General features: G+C 59.0%; 1 protein-coding gene across 1 annotated transcript in view; it reads right to left on the reverse strand.

The window, feature by feature from the left end:
- LOC121285066 (1-phosphatidylinositol 4,5-bisphosphate phosphodiesterase delta-4-like) overlaps window positions 1–27,506 on the reverse strand; it is a 97,588-nt gene that overhangs the window by 69,152 nt on the left and 930 nt on the right. The window contains exons 2-7 of the mRNA XM_041201191.1: window positions 26,046–26,204; window positions 16,033–16,288; window positions 15,297–15,426; window positions 14,656–14,890; window positions 4,448–4,649; window positions 1,861–2,005 (exon numbers count right to left, since the gene is read on the reverse strand). Coding sequence (XP_041057125.1) covers window positions 1,861–2,005; window positions 4,448–4,649; window positions 14,656–14,890; window positions 15,297–15,426; window positions 16,033–16,288; window positions 26,046–26,204 — 1,127 coding nt within the window. The remainder of the gene's footprint in view (window positions 1–1,860; window positions 2,006–4,447; window positions 4,650–14,655; window positions 14,891–15,296; window positions 15,427–16,032; window positions 16,289–26,045; window positions 26,205–27,506) is intronic.

A 27,506-nucleotide genomic window follows, 5' to 3' on the forward strand; every position in this document is an offset into this window, starting at 1 on the left:
CCCAGCCCCCAACCCCCACACCCCACACACCCAAATACCCCCACCCCCACACCCCCCGAACCTCATACACCCAAACACCCCCCACACCCTCACACCGGAACACTCCGCCACACCCCACCCCTCACACCCTGACAATTCCTGTCACCTACCTCCCCCACACCTCTACCCCCAACGCCCTCCAAAAACCCCCATACTCCCCACCACTCACACCCCACACCCACGCCCCCACCACCACCACCGCCCCCCCCTCCACCCCTCCCTCCCCATCCACCACCACCCACACTACCACAACCTCCAACCACAAGCCCCCCAATCCCACACCCCCCACAACCCACCACACCCTCCACACCCCTGGAACCCTTACACCCCCCACAACATCAAACCCCCTCCAATCACCCCGAAATCGGAAAACTGCACAGAAACAGGTCACTCGACTCACCTGGTCCATGTCAGTTTTAATGTTCCACACATTCCGCCTCTCCCCTATTTCACCTGATCAGCAAACCCACAACCACTACCATCTAGAAGGACAAGAGCAGCAGATAGATGGGAACACCACCACCTGGAAGTTCCCCTCCAAGTCACTCACCATCCTGACTTGGAAATATATTTCCGTTCCTTCACTGTCGCTGGGTCAAAATCCTGGAACTCCCTCCCTAACAGCACTGTGGGTGTACCTACACCACATGGACTGCAGCGGCTCAAGAAGGCAGCTCACCCACCACCTTCTCAAGGGCAATTAGGGATGGGCCCAGCCAGTGATGCCCGTGTCCCATGAGTGAATAAAAAAAAACAATATTTGTCTCTTCCTTTTTCCCACTTGTGTTTATCCAGCTTCCCTGTAAATTCCCCCATTCACCTCAACCATTCCCAGTGGCAGCAAGTTCCACAGTCTCACCCCTCTATGGGGAAAGGAGCTTCTCCTGAACGTTTCTTCGTGATTACCTTACCTCGATTGTCCCTGGTTTTGGTCTCCCCACAAACAGAAACATAGAAGGATAGAGTTATTACAGCACAGAAGGAGGCCCTTCAGCCCATCGCCTGCTTTCTGCCAGCTCAATTCCCCCACTCTGCCCCCCCTGTAGCCCTACAGGTTTGTTTCCCTCACATGTCCATCCAATTTCCTTTTGAAATCATTCGTCGTCTCTGCTTCCACCAACCAGCCCCCCCACCCCGGTACCGAGTTCCAGTTCATTACCACTCAACCCCTCCTTGCACCTCTTACTCAAAATCTTAAAGTCTGCGTCTCCTCGTCTTTGTACCATCAGCCAATGGGAACAGCTTTTCTTTGTCTCTCTTATCCAATCCTGTCATTCCTCTATCAAATCTCCCCCTAATCTCCTTTGCTCCAAGGAGAACAAGCCCAAATTCTCCAACCGAACCCTCTCGCTAAAATCCCCTCATCCCTGGAACCAGCCTGGGAAATCTCCTTTTTTTATTCTCTCTTGAGACATCAGCATCACTGGCAGGGCCAGCATTCATTGCCCAACTCCAATTGCCCTGGAACTTGCTAGGCCATTTCAGAGGGCAGTTAAGAGTCATTGCTCCAGACCCACAGCCATGTGGTTGACTCTTCATCGCCCTCTGAAATGGCCTAGCCAGCCACTCAGTTCAAGGGCAATTAGGGATGGGCAACAAAAGATGTGCTTGTCAGTGATGCCCACATCCCAGGAATAATCCATTTCCATACAAAGGGCCGGAGCAGCTCACCGGGAACATTCTGGGAAGCTGGAACTCCCCCTGTTTCTTCACAGCTTGTCACTGGGCCTGAAGCCTGAAAACCAATCACCCACTCACAGTGCGGCCCAGGTCACCATCTGACCCCACACGCGTGTCAATGCTTCGTCCACGTGCACCTACCCGGAAGGCGTACTTGTTGACCACCGAGATGACGTCTTTAAAGGAAATCTTGGAAGTCAGCGTGTGGCCGTGGTACACAATTGGTTCCAGGTTTGGTCCATCCCAGCAGTCAACCTCCACACACCGACATCCCTTTTTAAATGCTCTGCGGAGGAGAATGAGAATGGGAACCTGAGTCCTTCTCTAATTCCACAATATAGACAACAGGGGGAAGAGCTGAGGCTACAGAGCCAGGGCTATGCAATGTAAGATATTAGGGCAGCTCACCAAAGGCTTGGTCAAAGAGCTAGGTTTTAAAGGAGTGTATTTCAAGGAAGAGAGACAGGTACATAAGAACATAAGAACTAGGAGCAGGTGTAGGCAATTCAGCCCCTCGAGCCTGCCCCGCCATTCATTACAATCATGGCTGATCTCATTTCAGCCTCAACTCCAATTTCCCGCCCTCTCCCCATAACCTTTCACCCCATTACTAATTAAAAATCTGTCTATCTCCTCCTTAAATTTATTCAGCGTCCCGGCATCCACTGCACTCTGAGGTAGTGAATTCCACAGATTCACGACCCTTTGAGAAAAGTAATTCCTCCTCATCTCTGATTTAAATTTACCACCCCTTAGCCTAAACCTGTGGCCTCTCATTCTAGAATGTCCCACAAGGGGAAACATCTGCTCCACGTCTACTTTGTCTATCCCCTTTAGTGTCTTATATACCTCAATTAGATCTCCTCTCATCCTTCTTAACTCTAGCGAGTATAAGGCCTAAACTGCTCAATCTCTCCTCATAAGACTAGCCCCACATCTCTGCAATCAATCTAGTGAACCTCCTCTGAACCACCTCCATAGCAACTACATCCTTCCTCAAGTAATGGGACCAAAACTGTGTACAGTACTCCAGGTGCGGTCTCACCAATGCCTTGTACAGTTGCAACAACACTTCCCTGTTTTTATACTCTATTCCTTTAGAAATAAATGCCAAAATTCCATTTGCCTTCCTTATTACCTGCTGTACCTGCATACTAGCTTTCAGCGATTCATGTACCAGGACACCCAGATCCCTCTGCACTGAAGCATTCTGAGGTTTCTCTCCATTTAAGTAATAAGTTGCCTTTTTATTCTTCTGACCAAATTGGATAACCTCACACTTATCCACATTAAACTCCATCTGCCAAATTTTGGCCCATTCACCTAACCTGTCCATATCTATTTGCAAATTTCTTAATTCTTCATTGCAACTTATTTTCCCACCCATTTTGGTGTCATCTATAAACTTAGCTATAGTACCTTCTATCCCTGAATCCAAGTCATTAATACAGATTGTTAATAGTTGGGGCCCAAGGACCAAACCCTGTGGCACCCCACTGGTTACAGCTTGCCATCCAGAAAAAGACCCATTTATTCAACTCTCTGCTTTCTGTTGGTTAGCCAATCCTCTATCCAAGCTAATATATTACCCCTAACTCAGTCTGATCTTATCTTGTGTATTAATCTTCTGTGTGGCACCTTATAAAAGGCCTTCAGGAAGTCCAGATATATTACAGCTACAGGATCCCCATTATCCATTTTGCTTGTCACATCTTCAAAGAACTCTAGCAAATTAGTCAAACACGATTTACTCTTCAAAAAACCATGCTGACTCTGATGGATTGCATTTTGACTTTCCATATGCCCCATTACTACTTCCTTAATAATAGATTCCAACAATTTCTCAACGACAGACGTTAAACTAACTGGTCTATAGTTTCCTACTTTCTGCCTCCCCCCCTTTTTGAATAAGCACGTTTATATTAGCATTTTTCCAATCCACTGGAACCTTTCCAGAATCCATGGAATTTTGGAATATTATAGTCAATGCATCCACTATCTCTGCTGCCACTTCCTTTAAGACCCTGGGATGTAGGCCATCAGGTCCTGGGGACTTGTCACCCTTTAATTCCAATAGTTTGCTCAGTACTTTTTCTCCAGCGATGGTGATTGTTCTAAGTTCCTCCTTCTCCATACCTCTGCACTAACTGTTACTATTGGGGTGGCACTAGTGCCCTCCACCATGAAAACTGAGGCAAAATATTGATTAAGCGTCTCTGCCATTTCTGCGTTCCCCACTATTAACTCCCCTGCCTCATCCTCCAAGGGACCAACATTCACTTTAGCTGCTCTCTTTCCTTTTATATACTTATAGAAGCTTTTGCTATCAGTTTTTACATTTTGATCTAGTTTTCTTTCATAATTCACCTTTGCTCTTTTTATTATTTTTTTTGAGAAGTAGAGAGGTTTAGGGAGGCAATTCCAGAGCTTAGGGCCCAAGTCTGCTGAACACATGGCCACAGAAGGCATGAAAATGGGTGCTGCATAAGAGACCAGAACTGCAGGAGCGCAGAGATCAGAGAGGATTGGGGGCGGCGGCTGGAGGAGTTTGGGGAGATGAAGGATTTGAAAACAAGGATGCAAATTTTAAAATCAACGCATTGCTGGACCAGGAGCCAATGTTGGTCTGCGAGGACAAGTCTGATAGGGGAATGGGACTCAGTGTGCATTAGGATATAGGCCAACTGTAGCATCCAGTGGGTAGTCCACTGGTAAGCTAGTCCAGTACCTGATGTAGCCCTCCACACTGCTGTGTCCACGGAGCTGGTCCTCCATCAGGTACGTGTTGTGAGATGAGGAGATGAAGTAATGGCAGAGCGGCTGTGACATGTCCTGGTGTAGAGGCTCATGTTCTGGATTGAAGATGGATCCATCAGGAGAGCAGAGGTACATGAGGAACCCATCTAAAGTCATGGCATGTAGCTTCCTGGCTGAAAACACGAGTAAGAAAGAAAGAACGGGGATTATTCAAACATCAGAGCAACAAACACAGCCTGGCAATCCAAACTCACGTTTCACCCACTCCAGGAACTCAACAACACACCGCTCCCTCAGCACCGGGACACACCCTCCCTCAGCACCGGGACACACCGCTCCCTCAGCACCGAGACACACCCCTCCCTCAGCACCGAGACACACCCCTCCCTCAGCACCGGGACACACCGCTCCCTCAGCACCGGGACACACCCCTCCCTCAGCACCGGGACACACCCCTCCCTCAGCACCGAGACACACCCCTCCCTCAGCACCGGGACACACTGCACTCCCTCAGCACCGAGACACACCCCTCCGTCAGCACCGAGACACACCCCTCCCTCAGCACCGAGACACACTGCTCCCTCAGCACCGAGACACACCCCTCCCTCAGCACCGAGACACACCCCTCCCTCAGCACCGGGACACACTGCTCCCTCAGCACCGAGACACACCACACTCCCTCAGCACCGAGACACACCCCTCCCTCAGCACCGGGACACACCCCTCCCTCAGCACCGGGACACACCGCACTCCCTCAGCACCGAGACACACCCCTCCCTCGGCACCGAGACACACCCCTCCCTCAGCACCGAGACACACCCCTCCCTCAGCACCGAGACACACCGCTCCCTCAGCACCGGGACACACTGCTCCCTCAGCACCGAGACACACCCCTCCCTCAGCACCGGGACACACCCCTCCCTCAGCACCGAGACACACCGCTCCCTCAGCACCGGGACACACCGCTCCCTCAGCACCGAGACACACCGCTGCCTCAGCACCGGGACACACCGCACTCCCTCAGCACCGAGACACACCGCTCCCTCAGCACCGGGACACACCGCTCCCTCAGCACCGGGACACACCGCTCCCTCAGCACCGAGACACAACCCTCCCTCAGCACCGAGACACACCGCTCCCTCAGCACCGAGACACACCGCTCCCTCAGCACCGAGACACACCCCTCCCTCAGCACCGGGACACACCGCTCCCTCAGCACCGAGACACACCCCTCCCTCAGCACCGAGACACACCCCTCCCTCAGCACCGGGACACACCGCTCCCTCAGCACCGAGACACACCCCTCCCTCAGCACCGAGACACACCCCTCCCTCAGCACCGGGACACACCCCTCCCTCAGCACCGGGACACACCGCTCCCTCAGCACCGGGACACACCGCACTCCCTCAGCACTGAGACACACCCCTCCCTCAGCACCGGGACACACTGCACTCCCTCAGCACCGAGACACACCCCTCCCTCAGCACCGGGACACACCGCTCCCTCAGCACCGGGACACACCGCACTCCCTCAGCACCGGGACACACCGCTCCCTCAGCACCGGGACACACCGCACTCCCTCAGCACCGGGACACACCGCACTCCCTCAGCACCGGGACACACTGCACTCCCTCAGCACTGAGACACACCCCTCCCTCAGCACCGGGACACACCGCTCCCTCAGCACCGGGACACACCGCTCCCTCAGCACCGAGACACACCGCTCCCTCAGCACCGAGACACACCCCTCCCTCAGCACCGAGACACACCGCTCCCTCAGCACCGAGACACACCCCTCCCTCAGCGCCGGGACACACTGCACTCCCTCAGCACCGAGACACAACCCTCCCTCAGCACCGAGACACACCCCTCCCTCAGCACCGAGACACACCCCTCCCTCAGCACCGAGACACACCGCACTCCCTCAGCACCGAGACACACCCCTCCCTCAGCACCGAGACACACTGCACTCTCTCAGCACCGGGACACACCCCTCCCTCAGCACCGAGACACACCGCTCCCTCAGCACCGGGACACACCCCTCCCTCAGCACCGAGACACACCCCTCCCTCAGCACCGAGACACACCGCTCCCTCAGCACCGAGACACACCCCTCCCTCAGCACCGAGACACACCGCTCCCTCAGCACCGAGACACACCGCACTCCCTCAGCACCGAGACACACCGCTCCCTCAGCACCGGGACACACCCCTCCCTCAGCACCGAGACACACCCCTCCCTCAGCACCGGGACACACCCCTCCCTCAGCACCGAGACACACCGCACTCCCTCAGCACCGAGACACACCCCTCCCTCAGCACCGGGACACACCGCACTCCCTCAGCACCGAGACACACTGCTCCCTCAGCACCGGGACACACCGCTCCCTCAGCACCGAGACACACTGCACTCCCTCAGCACCGGGACACACTGCTCCCTCAGCACCGGGACACACCGCTCCCTCAGCACCGGGACACACCGCTCCCTCAGCACCGAGACACACCGCTCCCTCAGCACCGAGACACACCGCTCCCTCAGCACCGAGACACAGCGCTCCCTCAGCACCGGGACACACCCCTCCCTCAGCACCGAGACACACCGCTCCCTCAGCACCGAGACACACCCCTCCCTCAGCACCGAGACACACCCCTCCCTCAGCACCGAGACACACCGCACTCCCTCAGCACCGAGACACACCCCTCCCTCAGCACCGAGACACACCCCTCCCTCAGCACCGGGACACACCCCTCCCTCAGCACCGGGACACACCGCTCCCTCAGCACCGGGACACACCCCTCCCTCAGCACCGGGACACACCGCTCCCTCAGCACCGGGACACACCGCACTCCCTCAGCACCGGGACACACCCCTCCCTCAGCACCGAGACACACCCCTCCCTCAGCACCGGGACACACCCCTCCCTCAGCACCGAGACACACTGCACTCCCTCAGCACCGAGACACACCCCTCCCTCAGCACCGAGACACACCGCTCCCTCGGCACCGAGACACACCCCTCCCTCAGCACCGGGACACACCCCTCCCTCAGCACCGAGACACACCCCTCCCTCAGCACCGGGACACACTGCACTCCCTCAGCACCGAGACACAACCCTCCCTCAGCACCGGGACACACCGCTCCCTCAGCACCGAGACACACCCCTCCCTCAGCACCGAGACACACCGCTGCCTCAGCACCGGGACACACCGCTCCCTCAGCACCGGGACACACCGCACTCCCTCAGCACCGGGACACACCGCACTCCCTCAGCACCGGGACACACCCCTCCCTCAGCACCGGGACACACCGCTCCCTCAGCACCGAGACACACCCCTCCCTCAGCACCGAGACACACCCCTCCCTCAGCACCGGGACACACCGCTCCCTCAGCACCGAGACACACCCCTCCCTCAGCACTGGGACACACTGCTCCCTCAGCACCGAGACACAACCCTCCCTCAGCACCGGGACACACCGCTCCCTCAGCACCGAGACACAACCCTCCCTCAGCACCGGGACACACCCCTCCCTCAGCACCGAGACACACCCCTCCCTCAGCACCGGGACACACCGCACTCCCTCAGCACCGAGACACACCCCTCCCTCAGCACCGAGACACACCGCTCCCTCAGCACCGAGACACACCCCTCCCTCAGCACCGAGACACAACCCTCCCTCATCACCGGGACACACTGCTCCCTCAGCACCGAGACACAACCTTCCCTCAGCACCCAGACACACCCCTCCCTCAGCATCGAGACACAACCGTCCCTCAGCACCGGGACACACTGCTCCCTCAGCACCGAGACACAACCCTCCCTCAGCACCGGGACACACCGCACTCCCTCATCACCGGGACACACTGCTCCCTCAGCACCGAGACACAACCCTCCCTCAGCACCGAGACACACCCCTCCCTCAGCACCGAGACACACCGCTCCCTCAGCACCGGGACACACTGCTCCCTCAGCACCGAGACACACCCCTCCCTCAGCACCGGGACACACCCCTCCCTCAGCACCGAGACACACCGCTCCCTCAGCACCGGGACACACCGCTCCCTCAGCACCGAGACACACCGCTGCCTCAGCACCGGGACACACCGCACTCCCTCAGCACCGAGACACACCGCTCCCTCAGCACCGGGACACACCGCTCCCTCAGCACCGGGACACACCGCTCCCTCAGCACCGGGACACACCGCACTCCCTCAGCACCGAGACACACCCCTCCCTCAGCACCGAGACACACCGCTCCCTCAGCACCGGGACACACCCCTCCCTCAGCACCGGGACACACCCCTCCCTCAGCACCGGGACACACTGCACTCCCTCAGCACCGGGACACAACCCTCCCTCAGCACCGAGACACACCCCTCCCTCAGCACCGGGACACACCGCACTCCCTCAGCACCGAGACACACCGCTCCCTCAGCACCGGGACACACCGCTCCCTCAGCACCGGGACACACCCCTCCCTCAGCACCGAGACACACCGCTCCCTCAGCACCGGGACACACCGCTCCCTCAGCACCGGGACACACCGCTCCCTCAGCACCGGGACACACCGCTCCCTCAGCACCGAGACACAGCGCTCCCTCAGCACCGAGACACACCCCTCCCTCAGCACCGGGACACACCCCTCCCTCAGCACCGGGACACACTGCTCCCTCAGCACCGGGACACACTGCACTCCCTCAGCACCGAGACACACCGCACTCCCTCAGCACCGAGACACACCGCACTCCCTCAGCACCGAGACACACCGCTCCCTCGGCACCGAGACACACCCCTCCCTCAGCACCGAGACACACCGCTCCCTCAGCACCGGGACACACCGCACTCCCTCAGCACCGAGACACACCGCTCCCTCGGCACCGAGACACACCCCACCCTCAGCACCGAGACACACCGCTCCCTCAGCACCGGGACACACCGCACTCCCTCAGCACCGAGACACACCCCTCCCTCAGCACCGGGACACACCGCTCCCTCAGCACCGGGACAAACCGCTCCCTCAGCACCGGGACACACCGCACTCCCTCAGCACCGGGACACACCCCTCCCTCAGCACCGGGACAAACCGCTCCCTCAGCACCGAGACACACCGCACTCCCTCAGCACCGAGACACACCCCTCCCTCAGCACCGAGACACACCGCACTCCCTCAGCACCGAGACACACCCCTCCCTCAGCACCGAGACACACCCCTCCCTCAGCACCGAGACACACCCCTCCCTCAGCACCGGGACACACCGCTCCCTCAGCACCGAGACACACCGCTCCCTCAGCACCGAGACACACCGCTCCCTCAGCACCGAGACACACCCCTCCCTCAGCACCGAGACACACCGCTCCCTCAGCACCGAGACACACCGCACTCCCTCAGCACCGAGACACACTGCTCCCTCAGCACCGAGACACACCCCTCCCTCAGCACCGGGACACACCCCTCCCTCAGCACTGGGACACACTGCACTCCCTCAGCACCGAGACACACCCCTCCCTCAGCACCGAGACACACCCCTCCCTCAGCACCGGGACACACCCCTCCCTCAGCACCGAGACACACTGCACTCCCTCAGCACCGAGACACACCGCTGCCTCAGCACCGGGACACACCGCTCCCTCAGCACCGGGACACACCCCTCCCTCAGCACCGAGACACACCCCTCCCTCAGCACCGGGACACACCCCTCCCTCAGCACCGAGACACACCCCTCCCTCAGCACCGAGACACACCCCTCCCTCAGCACCGAGACACACTGCACTCCCTCAGCACCGAGACACACCCCTCCCTCAGCACCGAGACACACCCCTCCCTCAGCACCGAGACACACCACTCCCTCAGCACCGGGACACACCGCTCCCTCAGCACCGAGACACACCGCACTCCCTCAGCACCGAGACACACTGCTCCCTCAGCACCGAGACACACCGCACTCCCTCAGCACCGAGACACACCCCTCCCTCAGCACCGAGACACACCCCTCCCTCAGCACCGAGACACACCGCTCCCTCAGCACCGAGACACACCCCTCCCTCAGCACCGAGACACACCGCTCCCTCAGCACCGGGACACACCCCTCCCTCAGCACCGAGACACACCCCTCCCTCAGCACCGAGACACACCGCTCCCTCAGCACCGGGACACACTGCACTCCCTCAGCACCGAGACACACCGCTCCCTCAGCACCGAGACACACCGCTCCCTCAGCACCGAGACACAGCGCTCCCTCAGCACCGGGACACACCCCTCCCTCAGCACCGGGACACACCGCACTCCCTCAGCACCGGGACACACCCCTCCCTCAGCACCGAGACACACTGCACTCCCTCAGCACCGAGACACACCCCTCCCTCAGCACCGAGACACACCGCTCCCTCGGCACCGAGACACACCCCTCCCTCAGCACCGGGACACACCCCTCCCTCAGCACCGAGACACACCGCTCCCTCAGCACCGAGACACACCGCTCCCTCAGCACCGAGACACAGCGCTCCCTCAGCACCGGGACACACCGCTCCCTCAGCACCGGGACACACCGCACTCCCTCAGCACCGGGACACACCCCTCCCTCAGCACCGAGACACACCCCTCCCTCAGCACCGGGACACACCCCTCCCTCAGCACCGAGACACACTGCTCCCTCAGCACCGAGACACACCCCTCCCTCAGCACCGAGACACACCGCTCCCTCGGCATCGAGACACACCCCTCCCTCAGCACCGGGACACACCCCTCCCTCAGCACCGAGACACACCCCTCCCTCAGCACCGGGACACACCGCACTCCCTCAGCACCGAGACACACCCCTCCCTCAGCACCGAGACACACCGCTGCCTCAGCACCGGGACACACCGCTCCCTCAGCACCGAGACACACCGCTGCCTCAGCACCGGGACACACCGCACTCCCTCAGCACCGGGACACACCCCTCCCTCAGCACCGGGACACACCGCACTCCCTCAGCACTGAGACACACCCCTCCCTCAGCACCGGGACACACCGCTCCCTCAGCACCGGGACACACCGCTCCCTCAGCACCGAGACACACCGCACTCCCTCAGCACCGGGACACACCGCTCCCTCAGCACCGAGACACACCCCTCCCTCAGCACCGAGACACACCCCTCCCTCAGCACCGAGACACACCCCTCCCTCAGCACCGAGACACACCCCTCCCTCAGCACCGAGACACACCCCTCCCTCAGCACCGAGACACACCCCTCCCTCAGCGCCGGGACACACCGCACTCCCTCAGCACCGAGACACACCCCTCCCTCAGCACCGAGACACACCCCTCCCTCAGCACCGGGACACACTGCTCCCTCAGCACCGAGACACACCCCTCCCTCAGCACCGGGACACACCCCTCCCTCAGCACCGAGACACACTGCTCCCTCAGCACCGAGACACACCGCACTCCCTCAGCACCGGGACACACCCCTCCCTCAGCACCGAGACACACTGCTCCCTCAGCACCGAGACACACCGCACTCCCTCAGCACCGGGACACACCCCTCCCTCAGCACCGAGACACACTGCTCCCTCAGCACCGAGACACACCGCACTCCCTCAGCACCGAGACACACCCCTCCCTCAGCACCGAGACACACCCCTCCCTCAGCACCGAGACACACCCCTCCCTCAGCACCGAGACACACTGCTCCCTCAGCACCGGGACACACCCCTCCCTCAGCACCGGGACACACCGCACTCCCTCAGCACCGGGACACACTGCACTCCCTCAGCACCGAGACACACCCCTCCCTCAGCACCGAGACACACCGCTCCCTCGGCACCGAGACACACCCCTCCCTCAGCACCGAGACACACCCCTCCCTCAGCACCGAGACACAGCGCTCCCTCAGCACCGGGACACACCGCACTCCCTCAGCACCGAGACACAACCCTCTCTCAGCACCGGGACACACTGCTCCCTCAGCACCGAGACACAACCCTCCCTCAGCACCGGGACACACTGCTCCCTCAGCACTGGGACACAACCCTCCCTCAGCACCGGGACACACTGCTCCCTCAGCACTGGGACACACTGCTCCCTCAGCACCGAGACACAACCCTCCCTCAGCACCGGGACACACTGCTCCCTCAGCACCGAGACACAACCTTCCCTCAGCACCCAGACACACCCCTCCCTCAGCATCGAGACACAACCCTCCCTCAGCACCGGGACACACTGCTCCCTCAGCACCGAGACACAACCCTCCCTCAGCACCGGGACACACCGCACTCCCTCATCACCGGGACACACTGCTCCCTCAGCACCGAGACACAACCCTCCCTCAGCACCGAGACACACCCCTCCCTCAGCATCGAGACACAACCCTCCCTCAGCACCGAGACACACCGCTCCCTCAGCACCGAGACACACTGCACTCCCTCAGCACCGAGACACACTGCACTCCCTCAGCACCGGGACACACCGCACTCCCTCAGCACCGAGACACACCCCTCCCTCAGCACCGGGACACACCCCTCCCTCAGCACCGAGACACACTGCTCCCTCAGCACCGAGACACACCGCACTCCCTCAGCACCGGGACACACCCCTCCCTCAGCACCGAGACACACTGCTCCCTCAGCACCGAGACACACCGCACTCCCTCAGCACCGAGACACACCCCTCCCTCAGCACCGAGACACACCCCTCCCTCAGCACCGAGACACACCCCTCCCTCAGCACCGAGACACACTGCTCCCTCAGCACCGGACACACCCCTCCCTCAGCACCGGGACACACCGCACTCCCTCAGCACCGGGACACACTGCACTCCCTCAGCACCGAGACACACCCCTCCCTCAGCACCGAGACACACCGCTCCCTCGGCACCGAGACACACCCCTCCCTCAGCACCGAGACACACCCCTCCCTCAGCACCGAGACACAGCGCTCCCTCAGCACCGGGACACACCGCACTCCCTCAGCACCGAGACACAACCCTCTCTCAGCACCGGGACACACTGCTCCCTCAGCACCGAGACACAACCCTCCCTCAGCACCGGGACACACTGCTCCCTCAGCACTGGGACACAACCCTCCCTCAGCACCGGGACACACTGCTCCCTCAGCACTGGGACACACTGCTCCCTCAGCACCGAGACACAACCCTCCCTCAGCACCGGGACACACTGCTCCCTCAGCACCGAGACACAACCTTCCCTCAGCACCCAGACACACCCCTCCCTCAGCATCGAGACACAACCCTCCCTCAGCACCGGGACACACTGCTCCCTCAGCACCGAGACACAACCCTCCCTCAGCACCGGGACACACCGCACTCCCTCATCACCGGGACACACTGCTCCCTCAGCACCGAGACACAACCCTCCCTCAGCACCGAGACACACCCCTCCCTCAGCATCGAGACACAACCCTCCCTCAGCACCGAGACACACCGCTCCCTCAGCACCGAGACACACTGCACTCCCTCAGCACCGAGACACACTGCACTCCCTCAGCACCGGGACACACCGCACTCCCTCAGCACCGAGACACACCCCTCCCTCAGCACCGGGACACACCGCACTCCCTCAGCACCGAGACACACCCCTCCCTCAGCACCGAGACACACCGCACTCCCTCAGCACTGAGACACACCCCTCCCTCAGCACCGGGACACACCGCTCCCTCAGCACCGGGACACACCGCTCCCTCAGCACCGAGACACACCCCTCCCTCAGCACCGAGACACACCCCTCCCTCAGCACCGGGACACACCGCTCCCTCAGCACCGAGACACACCCCTCCCTCAGCACCGGGACACACCGCTCCCTCAGCGCTGGATTATAGCTTTGGTCTCCTTATTTAAGGAAGGGTACACCTGCATTGGAAGCAGTTCAGAGAGGGTCCACTAGGCTGATTCCTGGAATGGTTGGGTTGTCCCATGAGGAAGGGTTGAATAGGTTGGGCCTATGCTCACTGGAGTTTAGAAGAATAGGAGGTGATCTTATTGAAAAAGATCCTGAAGGGGCTCAATAGGTTAGATGCTGAGGGGATGCGGGGATATCGAAAACCAGGGGGTACAGTTTCAGAATAAGGGGTCTCCCTTTTAGGACAGAGATGAGGAGGAATTTCTTCTCTCAGGGGGACGTGTCGGGCTGGAATTGGTGGGCCTGTCACCCGACAGGACGTGTTTGTCCAGGCAGCTGCTGTACCTGTCTCGGATGGCTCGTATCTGGCGATTAGATCCATGACAAACTTCTCCACATTCTCCCCGTGCTCAAGTTGCTCGTACTTCAGAAAATCCACAAACTCGAGCAGCGTCAGCTTCTTCCTGTCCTTGGAGAACTCGTTGAAGACCCGGCGAACATCATCGCGCTGGGTTAGTGCCTTATAAAACAAAACAAACTCCTCGCCCTCGAGGGTCCCTGACTGCGATTTGTCTGCCATCTGGAAGAGACAGGAACAACAGCTTGATCAGGCCTATCCCGGTCAATCCAACCTATCAGAAAGAGCCATTGCCGGCACCAACCAATCAGGTTATTTGCCCTCAGTTTAGGTGAGACCTAGGGAGATGCAGAATGGGAAATTTCTTCACACAGAGGGTTGCTAATGTGTGGAGCACACTCCCTGATGGGGCTCTGGAAGCAGGCTCCATAGGAACTTTCAAAAGGCAATTGGACATATACATGGAGAGGATTAATTTACGGGGTAAATGGGGAAACATCTGCGGAGCGGTGTTAATTCGGTAACTCAGCCAGTACACTCAGGATGCACCAAATGATCTCGTTCTGTGCAGTGAGATCCTATGATTCCATAGTCCTATAAAGAGTGGAGTTGGGGGGATGGGACCTACCTTGAAGAGCCGGAGGGAGTGGTCCTCATTCATATGAACATTCATCATCTTCAGTAAATCCCGCACCTCCTTAAAGTTCATCCGCCCATCTTTATCTTTATCAGCTTTATGGAACCAATCACTAATCCACCTGAGAGAGTTAGGGAAAGAAATACCCTGAGCTAGACATGCAGAATAAAACTCTGTCCCCACCATCTGGCCAAACACTCCCAGGACAGGTACAGCACGGGGTTAGATACAGAGTAAAGCTCCCTCTACACTGTCCCAATCAAACACTCCCAGGACAGGTACAGCACGGGGTTAGATACAGAGTAAAGTTCCCTCTACACTGTCCCCATCAAACACTCCCAGGACAGGTACAGCACGGGGTTAGATACAGAGTAAAGCTCCTTCTACACCGTCCCCATCAAACACTCCCAGGACAGGTGCAGCACGGGGTTAGATACAGAGTAAAGCTCCCTCAACACTGTCCCCATCAAACACTCCCAGGACAGGTACAGCACGGGGTTAGATACAGAGTAAAGCTCCCTCGGCACTGTCCCCATCAAACACTCCCAGGACAGGTACTGCACGGAGTTAGATACAGAGTAAAGCTCCCTCTACACTGTCCCCATCAAACACTCCCAGTGGGTTAGACCCTGTACTGTGTGCATGATGCTGGATATCTCAAACAGGACCATCCTGATCTCTGCCAGTGACATTTCCCCCCCTAAAACCTTTCAGGGAATCCAGCAACAATAAGTGATTCATTAAGAAAGGATATTGGTCGAGCTTCTCCTTCTGGTCCATGTTTTTGACGTTCTCGATGAGCTTGCGGAGTCCCTGAATCCAGTGACCCGCCTCCCGGGCGGAATCAGCCACAAGGTCCAGGTTCCCTCGCCTCCCACGGAAAACGACAGTGAAGCAGCGATCCGGAGTGAACTCCTCTGCGATGCTCTGCAGGACCTCAGATTGGTGCCCCTCACGGACAGTTTCAATGTCGCTGATGGAGACTGCATGGGAAAGAGCAAAATGCAGAGCCTCATCGTCACTGACCGTTCAACAGCTGGCGTTCAAACAACATCCTTAGCATCGTAAAACAGGCCCAGCCCCAGGCACATGGGCAAGGTCAAAACCTTGACACCGAGTCACATGGAGATTCATGGGACAGATGATCAAACGCTTGGTCAAAGAGGCAGGTTTTAAGGAGCAACGTGAAGAAGATAGAGAGGGTGGGAAGGGTTAGAGAGCTTGGGGCCCAGGCAGCTGAAGGCACAGCCACCAATGGTGGAGTGATTGATATCAGAATTACAGAGGTAGAGACGGGTGAGGGCCACGGAGGGATTGGAAAACAGGGATGAGAATTTTGAAATTGTGGCACTGCAGGATGAGGGAGAAACTGAGTTTATTCACATCTCAACATTAAACGTTCATCAAACATATTTAATTATTTGTGATGTTTCTCCTTCCCTCTCTCTCTCTCTCTCGGTCTCATTCCCCTCTCTCTCTCACCCACTCTCATCTCTTTATCTCCCCCTCATCTCATTCTCCTCCTCTCTCTCTCCTCCCTCTCCCTCACATTCCTCTATCCCAGTCCCCTCCTCTCCAACTCCTCCCCTTTCTCCCTCCTTCTTCCCTCCCCTCACTTCCTACTCCCTCTCCTCATCTCTCCCTCCCTCTTGCTCCCGTCTTCTCTCTCTCCCCCCACTCTCTCTCCCCCCATTCTCTTTCCCCCCACTCTCTCTCTCTCCACTCTCTCTCTCCCACTCTTTCTCCCTCCACTCTCTCTCCCCGCAGTCTCTCTCTCCCCACTCTCTCTCCCTCCACTCTCTCTCCCCCCACTCTCTCTCCCTCCACTCTCTCTCCCCCCACTCTCTCTCTCCCCACTCTCTCTCCCTCCACTCTCTCTCCTCCCACTCTCTCTCCCTCCACTCTCTCCCCCCACTCTCTCTCCCCCCACTCTCTCTCCCCCCACTCTCTCTCCCCCCACTCTCTCTCCCTCCACTCTCTCTCCTCCCACTCTCTCTCCCTCCACTCTCTCTCCCCCCACTCTCTCTCCCTCCACTCTCTCCCCCCACTCTCTCTCCCTCCACTCTCTCTCCCTCCACTCTCTCTCTCCCACTCTTTCTCCCTCCACTCTCTCTCCCCCCACTCTCTCTCCCTCCACTCTCTCCCCCCACTCTCTCTCCCTCCACTCTCTCTCCCTCCACTCTCTCTCCCTCCACTCTCTCTCCCTCCACTCTCTCTCCCTCCACTCTCTCTCCCCCCACTCTCTCTCTCCCACTCTCTCTCCCCCCACTCTCTCTCCCCCCACTCTCTCTCCCTCCACTCTCTCCCCCCACTCTCTCTCCCTCCACTCTCTCTCCCTCCACTCTCTCTCCCTCCACTCTCTCTCCCTCCACTCTCTCTCCCCCCACTCTCTCTCCCCACTCTCTCTCCCTCCACTCTCTCTCCCCCCACTCTCTCTCCCTCCCTCTCGCTCCCGTCTTCTCTTTCTCCCCCCACTGTCTCTCCCCTCATTGTCTCTCCCCACACTGTCTCTCCCCCCCGCTCTCTCTCCACCCACTCTCTCCCCCCACTCTCTCTCCCCTCATTGTCTCTCCCCACACTGTCTCTCCCCCCCGCTCTCTCTCCACCCACTCTCTCCCCCATTCTCTCTCCCCCCACTCTCTCTCCCTCCCTCTTGCTCCCGTCTTCTCTCTCTCCCCCCACTGTTTCGCCCCTCATTCTCTCTCACCCCACTCTCTCTCCCTCCCTCTTGCTCCCGTCTTCTCTCTCTCCCCCCACTCTCTCTCCCCCCGCTCTCTCTCCACCCCCCCCACTCTCTCTCCCCCCACTCTCTCCCCCCACTCTCTCTCTCCCCCCACTCTCTCCCCCCACTCTCTCTTTCCCCCCACTCTCTCTCTCTCCACTCTCTCTCTCCCACTCTTTCTCCCTCCACTCTCTCTCCCCGCAGTCTCTCTCTCCCCACTCTCTCTCCCTCCACTCTCTCTCCTCCCACTCTCTCTCCCCCCACTCTCTCTCCCCCCACTCTCTCTCCCTCCACTCTCTCCCCCCACTCTCTCTCCCTCCACTCTCTCTCCCTCCACTCTCTCTCTCCCACTCTTTCTCCCTCCACTCTCTCTCCCCCCACTCTCTCTCCCTCCACTCTCTCTCCCTCCACTCTCTCTCTCCCACTCTTTCTCCCTCCACTCTCTCTCCCCCCACTCTCTCTCCCCACTCTCTCTCCCCCCACTCTCTCTCCCCCCACTCTCTCTCCCCCCACTCTCTCTCCCCCCACTCTCTCTCCCTCCCTCTCGCTCCCGTCTTCTCTTTCTCCCCCCACTGTCTCTCCCCTCATTGTCTCTCCCCACACTGTCTCTCCCCCCCGCTCTCTCTCCACCCACTCTCTCCCCCACTCTCTCTCCCCCCACTCTCTCTCCCTCCACTCTCTCCCCCCACTCTCTCTCCCTCCACTCTCTCTCTCCCCACTCTCTCTCTCCCTCCACTCTCTCCCCCCACTCTCTCTCCCCCCACTCTCTCTCCCCCACTCTCTCTCCCCCCACTCTCTCTCCCTCCACTCTCTCTCCCTCCACTCTCTCCCTCCACTCTCTCTCTCCCCACTCTCTCTCCCCCCACTCTCTCTCCCCCCACTCTCTCTCCCCACTCTCTCTCCCCCCTCTGTCTCCCCACTCTGTCTCCCCACTCTGTCTCCCCCCCACTCTCTCTCCCTCCCTCTCGCTCCCGTCTTCTCTTTCTCCCCCCACTGTCTCTCCCCTCATTGTCTCTCCCCACACTGTCTCTCCCCCCCGCTCTCTCTCCACCCACTCTCTCCCCCCACTCTCTCTCCCCCCACTCTCTCTCCCTCCCTCTCGCTCCCGTCTTCTCTTTCTCCCCCCACTGTCTCTCCCCTCATTGTCTCTCCCCACACTGTCTCTCCCCCCCGCTCTCTCTCCCCCCACTCTCTCTCCCTCCCTCTTGCTCCCGTCTTCTCTCTCTCCCCCCACTGTCTCGCCCCTCATTCTCTCTCACCCCACTCTCTCTCCCTCCCTCTTGCTCCCGTCTTCTCTCTCTCCCCCCACTCTCTCTCCCCCCGCTCTCTCTCCACCCCCCCCACTCTCTCTCCTCCCACTCTCTCTCCCCCCACTCTCTCTCCCCCCCAACTCTCTTTCCCCCTGCTCTCTCTCCCCCCACTCTCTCCCCCCCACTCTCTCCCCCCACTCTCTCTCCCTCCCTCTTGCTCCCGTCTTCTCTCTCTCCCCCCCACTCTCTCCCCCCCTGCTCTCTCTCCATCCCCCCTCCCACTCTCTCTCCCCCCACTCTCTCTCCCCCCACTCTCTCTCTCCCCCCCCCCACTCTCTCTCCCCCCACTCTCTCTCCCCCCACTCTCTCTCTGTTTGGGGAAATGCCTTTGTGCGCCGCTACCTCTGGTGTCCTGGGGTTTGCCGCAGCCCATGTGGCGGCTGAAATCATCTTGGGTGAAACCAAGGCTTCGGGCAGAAGTCATCTTTTCCACCACATGGAGCGTGCGGCTGAATTTTCAGGTTGGCTTGTGGGTGTGTGCCTGACCCACTTGAGCGTGTGATGACATTGGACAAGTGTAGTTAATGTTACCCCACGCTCAGACAACGTTTCAGTCAGCAGGCATGCGCAGAAATCAGAAGCGAGTCCACCGACAATGAAGGAGTCAATTAAACCCATTAAAGTTGACATTGTCCTGGATATTTCATGGTCTATCCAACCTCACTATTGGCAGACGGGCAAATCGGCCAGGCGGCTTTCACAATTTTTCATGAAGCCTCATCCAAGGGTGGGATGAGGTTTCCATTATTAAATAAAAATCTTTGATGAGCAAATTTATAACGTATAAGTTCAGGTGACTGAGCATTTCAGAGCGAGCTTCACACTGACTGGCACAGACAGTGTGAAATCGCAGTTGGGGCCTGATCATGGTGGACGGTCTGTTCACTGGCTGCTCCTGGACCGGCCGATCGTGCCCACCCGCGGACCTGAAAATCCTGCCCCTGGCATCAAGTACGTGCAGCTGAATCTGAGTGGATTTTGGGAGATGTAAGAGAGCCAGTCACTATAAAGAAGCAGCGGAGAACAATTAAAACTTTACTCTGCCACTTTGTACAGTGCAGTGACTGCTGGGTGAATCAGCCTGGCTTTGAACATTCCAGCGCTGGCTCCTATGGAGATGAAGGCAGATTCCAGAATGAGTTGAAAATTCTTCTAACCTCAGTGGCACAACTTGCCAGAGTTAAACAAGAAACCTGAGCAAATAAGAGTAGCAACTCTGTTATCAGTGCTGGGGAAAGAGTGCCACAAGCTGTATGGCACTCCAGACCTCTTGAGGAGCAGAAAAGCTAGTCTTGTGAAATTTTGGAAGCCTTGAAGACCTACTTTGACTCTACAGATGTTATTTATGAACTCTACGTGTTCAATGCCAGAGCTCAGGAAGATGAGAGAATATTGATCAGTATGTGATGGCATTGAGAGGTCTAGCTGAATCTTGTGAGTCTGAAGAATTGAAGAATGATCTGATCAGAGATAGGTTTGTCCAAGGAACAAGTGACGCTGCCATGGGGGCACATCTGCTGAGAGAAGAGAAGCTTACTCTCAAAAAGCTCTTGACCCACACGAGCTCTGGAGTGGTCAACCATCAGCTGAAGAGTACTGATGGGAGAATCGATGAGGCTTTGCTCTCTGCTGAGAGGTAGTTCAGGCCTTTCAAGCACAAAAAAAAGGAGAGCATACAGATGTACAAATATACAAACATGAAGGAAGAAGGAAGAACGATTTACAGAAGGACCAGCAGAAAATCAAGTCCAGAGCACCAGATGGAGCTATTGTGAAGACACAACACAAAAGAAAAGGATGTCCAGCGAGGGGGAAAGCTGTGCTCTAACTGCAAGAAGCTGAATTATTTTGCACTCAAGTGTTTTGTTGGAAGGAAGAAAAGCAAGCCGATAAAGATGGTTGCTGGAGAGATGTTGGACGATGACCCTGCCGACTCACTCTACACTCTAGAACAGGCTGGCACCCTCCAGTCTCACTCTACGCTCTAGAACAGGCTGGCACCCTCCAGTCTCACTCTACACTCTAGAACAGGCTGGCACCCTCCAGTCTTACTCTGCACTCTAGAACAGGCTGGCACCCTCCAGTCTCACTCTACACTCTAGAACAGGCTGGCACCTTCCAGTCTCACTCTACACTCTAGAACAGGCTGGCACCCTCCAGTCTTACTCTGCACTCTAGAACAGGCTGGCACCCTCCAGTCTCACTCTACACTCTAGAACAGGCTGGCACTCTCCAGTCTCACTCTGCACTCTAGAACAGGCTGGCACCTTCCAGTCTCACTCTACACTCTAGAACAGGCTGGCACTCTCCAGTCTCACTCTGCACTCTAGAACAGGCTGGCATCTTCCAGTCTCACTCTACACTCTAGAACAGGCTGGCACCCTCCAGTCTCACTCTACACTCTAGAACAGGCTGGCACCCTCCAGTCTCAAAGAAACAAAATGTTCTGCGACAATCGAAATGATGACTGCAGCAGGACAGCATAAAGTTAATATGAAGTGTCAGGGAGACACGTGCAATATCCTGAGGTTTGCAGACAAACTTGAAGTTGCTCAAGATGGTGACCCAAAAATGAAGTTGAAAGTAAAGCTGAGGCGATACGATGGAAGAATGCTCACCCCAAGTGGGCAAACATTCACCCTCAGTTCACTCCCCAGGAGGCAGTCATGGACCCATCAGACCCCTCCCTGCATGTTCACCTGGACATCCCCTTTCCCCCTTCCAGACCCCTTCCCCCTGGAATCCCTTCACCCCCCAGAACACCTCCCCCCCCACTTAGTCCTCCCAAACCCCCTCGGACTCACCCCCACTTAGTCCGTCCCCCTTTCTGACTCCTTCAGACCCCCTTACTCCTTCTGCCATCCTTAGTCCTTCCCCCCACCACTCCTTCCTCCACCTTTACTCCTTCCTTTCTCCACACATCTTCCCTCCACTGCGATGGACTCCCTCCCCTCTCCGCACTTCTTCCTTCCTTCGAACTCCTTCCCTTACACCACCCCCACCCTGCTTACACCGACCTCCCCAGCTGCCATCTTCTCTCCCGTTACTCCCTCCCCCCACAACCTCCCAATCGACACCTTTATCCTCCCCCCTCAACCTCAACCCCACCCCCGACACCCTCATTCCCCCCCAAGCCTCATCCCCCAACAACATTGGTCCCCCCTCCCAACCTTACCCGACCTCCCCCCCCCCACCGCTGACATCACTTCTTTTCCCAGTCGAGCCTAGACCTTCCTCTCCCACTCCCTCGACCATCATCCATTGTGAGCATCAACTTTCCAATTCCCGTGAGCTGCTTCCCAGAGGAGCCGTTTCCATGAGGATCCACCCAGCCTGTCATGGGCGTTCCTCCATGAGGTCTCCAGCATCTTCTGCTCCTCGGGTGTCCACGATGTGAGCGAGGCCCTGGCTGGAAGTCCCGACTTCTGCACATCACACTCGTCAAGACATGTTCCACGCCGGCCTGTTTCCCCAACAACATGGGCGGACAATCCAGAGGGGGGGAGGGGGAGTCCGGCGGAGGTGGGGGGAGGGGGTGTCCGGCGGAGGTGGGGGGAGGGTGAGTCCAGCGGTGGGGGGGAGGGTGAGTCCGGCGGTGGGGGCGGGGGGGGGGGGGGGTGAGTGGGAGTCCCAGCGGGATAGGGGGGGAGGAGGAGTCTGGCGGGGGGGGGGAGGGGGAGTCCGGCGGTGGGGGGAGGGGGAGTCCGGCGGTTGGGGGGAGGAGGAGTCCGGCGGAGGTGGGGGGAGGGGGAGTCCGGCGGAGGTGGGGGGAGGGGGAGTCCGGCGGAGGTGGGGGGAGGGGGTGTCCGGCGGAGGTGGGGGGAGGGTGAGTCCAGCGGTGGGGGGGAGGGTGAGTCCGGCGGTGGGGGCGGGGGGGGGGGGGTGAGTGGGGGTCCCAGCGGGATAGGGGGGGAGGAGGAGTCTGGCGGGGGGGGGGGGGAGGGGGAGTCCGGCGGTGGGGGGGGAGGAGGAGTCCGGCGGTGGGGGGGGAGGGGGAGTCCGGCGGTTAGGGGGAGGGGGAGTCCGGCGGTTGGGGGGAGGAGGAGTCCGGCGGAGGTGGGGGGAGGGGGAGTCCGGCGGAGGTGGGGGGAGGGGGAGTCCGGCGGAGGTGGGGGGAGGGGGTGTCCGGCGGAGGTGGGGGGAGGGGGTGTCCGGCGGAGGTGGGGGGAGGGGGAGTCCGGCGGAGGTGGGGGGAGGGGGAGTCCGGCGGAGGTGGGGGGAGGGGGAGTCCGGCGGAGGTGGGGGGAGGGGGTGTCCGGCGGAGGTGGGGGGAGGGTGAGTCCAGCGGTGGGGGGGAGGGTGAGTCCGGCGGTGGGGGCGGGGGGGGGGGGGGTGAGTGGGAGTCCCAGCGGGATAGGGGGGGAGGAGGAGTCTGGCGGGGGGGGGGGGAGGGGGAGTCCGGCGGGGGTGGGGGGGGGGGCGCGGTGGGGGAGTCCGGCGGGTTGGCCTTATAAGGATTCGCTGATGTATCAGAAAGAGGTTCCTGATGTCTGATGGTGGGAAACGTGACCCACCATCGCCAGGCGGAGTGGACAATCACAAACTGCTTTCACAATCCTGTGAAACTGATTTTTGTCCTTCTCACCATATTGTCCGCTCACCACCGAACACGCGCGACACCAGCGGGCATGGGCAGTGCCATCCTGTGTGGGTGATGTGTGTAGAGACAGACGTTAGTGAGAGAGGTTAGAATGAACAGCCTCCTGTTCACGGTGATGACTCTCTATGGGTCGTGTACGTGGGTAACTTGTACCTGCAACAAGCTGTTTATGTGAAAAGGGGGATGTTTGGAGAAATGCCTTCCTGTGTGCTCCTTTTGCACTGTCACAACCACCCCACCCCCACCCTCATCCTGACCTCATCCCCACCCCCACCCCCACCAAACCCCCACCCCACCCCCATCCCACCCAAACCCACCCAACCCCACCCCACCCCCACCAAACCCCAACCCCACCCCGACCCCAACCCCACCCTACCCCCACCCGACCCCCATCCCAACCCCACCCCCACCAAACCCCACTCCCACCCCGACCCTGACCACACCACCACAAAACCCCACCCTACCCCTACCCCACACCCACCAAACCCCACCACAGCCCCACCAACCCCACCGTTACCCCCTCCCCCACTGCCACCACAACCCTCATCCCACTGACACTAAACCCCACCCTACCCCCACCCCACCCCCATCCCAACCCCACCCCAACCCCACCCAAACTCCACCCAAACCCCACCCCACCCCCACCCAACCCAAACCCCACTGACACTAAACCCCACCCTAACCCCACCCCACCCCCATCCCAACCCCACCCCACCCCCACCCAAACCCCACCCAACCCAAACCCCACCCCACCCCCATCCCAACCCCACCCCAACCCCACCCAAACTCCACCCCACCCCCACCCAACCCCCACCCAACCCAACCCCACTGACACTAAACCCCACCCTACCCCCACCCCACCCCCATCCCAACCCCACCCCAACCCCACCCAACCCAAACCCCACCCCCACCCCCATCCCAACCCCACCCCAACCCCACCCAACCCAAACCCCACCCCACCCCCATCCCAACCCCACCCCAACCCCACCCAAACCCCACCCAAACCCCACCCCACCCCCACCCAACCCAAACCCCACTGACACTAAACCCCACCCTACCCCCACCCCACCCCCATCCCAACCCCACCCCAACGCCACCCAAACTCCACCCAAACCCCACCCCACCCCCACCCAACCCAAACCCCACTGACACTAAACCCCACCCTAACCCCACCCCACCCCCATCCCAACCCCACCCCAACCCCACCCAAACTCCACCCCACCCCCACCCCACCCCCACCCAACCCAAACCCCACTGACACTAAACCCCACCCTAACCCCACCCCCATCCCAACCCCACCCCAACCCCACCCAACCCAAACCCCACCCCACCCCCATCCCAACCCCACCCCAACCCCACCAAACCCCACCCAAACCCCACCCCACCCCCACCCAACCCAAACCCCACTGACACTAAACCCCACCCTACCCCCACCCCACCCCCATCCCAACCCCACCCCACCCCCACCCAACCCAAACCCCACCCCACCCCCATCCCAACCCCACCCCAACCCCACCCAAACTCCACCCAAACCCCACCCCACCCCCACCCAACCCAAACCCCACTGACACTAAACCCCACCCTAACCCCACCCCACCCCCATCCCAACCCCACCCCACCCCCACCCAAACTCCACCCAAACCCCACCCCACCCCCACCCAACCCAAACCCCACTGACACTAAACCCCACCCTACCCCCACCCCACCCCCATCCCAACCCCACCCCAACCCCACCCAAACCCCACCCAACCCAAACCCCACCCCACCCCCATCCCAACCCCACCCCAACCCCACCCAACCCAAACCCCACCCCACCCCCATCCCAACCCCACCCCAACCCCACCCAAACCCCACCCAAACCCCACCCCACCCCCACCCAACTCAAACCCCACCCCACCCCCATCCCAACCCCACCCCAACCCCACCCAACCCAAACCCCACCCCACCCCCATCCCAACCCCACCCCAACCCCACCCAAACCCCACCCCACCCCCACCCAACCCAAACCCCACCCCACCCCCATCCCAACCCCACCCCAACCCCACCCAAACCCCACCCCTCCCCCCTCCCTCCCTCTCTCTCACATCACCCTCCCAGCTGTTACTCACAGGTAGATTTGGGGTTGCCAGTTTTTTTGGATTTGTACCAGATGCTCATACAGTCATCCTGCAGTTTGAAGTATCGTTGTCGCTTCCAGCTCCTGGACTTGACTTTCCTCATCATTGACCCCACCAGCATCGACTGGAGGTTCTCATCAACCTGTAAGCCTGTAGTGAGACAGCGAGGATGGGAGCTCAGAATCAACAGCCTGGACCAGGGAGACAAGCCCACGGCAACAGGGAATATAACAAGTGCTTACACATCCTGTACTCCCCCCACTTCTTTCCTTAAGGGGACCGTCTCCTTGTGGGACCCGGGACTGAAGGTATCGAACGCGTCACCAGACATGCTCCCCGTGTCAGTTCTTCATTGTTAAGCCTAAAGAGTAAACATCAAAAAGCTGCTCGACCTTGGAAGCCATCATACTTGCTGCCCATTTGCTTTCCAGTCACTGGATAGGGATCAGGGGCAGGAACTTTCTTTCACCCAATGTGCTCTGACCCAAACCCATTTCATTTTCTGATGGAAGGCTCCAGAAGTTTCTTCCGGTGCCTTGGAGGTGACTCAAGCAAGGTTTACATCGAAAAGCTCAGGTACATTTTATACCCTTCAGGATTTCCCCTAGGAGATTGTCAGAGGGTCACTGGTCCCACCCTGGACTTACCACGGAATCATAGAAAAGTTACAGCACAGAAAGAGGCCATTCAGCCCATCACATCTATGCCAACCAAAAAATAAAAATACAAAAAAAAACTAGTTGCCCATTTTAATCCCACCATCCAGCATCTGGTCCGCAGCCTTGGCAGGTTACTGCCCTTTAGATGCAGATCCAGGTGCCTTTTAAATGAGTCGAGGGTTTCTACCTCCACCACCAAACCAGGCAGTGAATGCCAAACACCCACCACCCTCTGAGTGGAGAAGTTTTCCCTCAAGTCCCCTCTAATCCTTCGGCCGATCACCTTAAATCTGTGCTCCCTGGTAATTGACCTCTCTGCTAGGGGGAAATAGGGTCCTATCTAGGCCCCTCAATCTTGTACTCCTCAATCAAGTCACCCCTCAGCCTCCTCAGTGCCAGGGAAAACAACCCCAGCCTATCCAATCTTTCCTCATAGCCGCTCTTTTCAAGCCCTGGCAAGACATCAGAGTACAAGATGTACTCTGGAGAGAGTAAATCTCCTCTGTACTCTCTCCAGAGCAATTATGTCCTTCCTGTAATGTGGCGACCAGAACTGTCCACAAAATTCTTGCTGTCGCCTGACCAGCATTTTATAAAATTCCATCATTACATCCCTGCTTTTGTATTATATATCTCGTCCAATAAAGGAAAGCATTCCATAGGGTTCCGAGACTGAGGTTGTTCGGTTTTTGCTGTGTAAGGTTATCGAGGGACAGGGAGGAAAAACGGCCAAATGCAGCTGCGACACAGGTCACCTATGATCTGATTGAATGGTGGAACAGTCTTGAGGGGC

This window comes from Carcharodon carcharias, chromosome 12, assembly GCF_017639515.1.
Source record: "Carcharodon carcharias isolate sCarCar2 chromosome 12, sCarCar2.pri, whole genome shotgun sequence".
In the NCBI taxonomy this organism is placed as follows: domain Eukaryota; kingdom Metazoa; phylum Chordata; class Chondrichthyes; order Lamniformes; family Lamnidae; genus Carcharodon; species Carcharodon carcharias.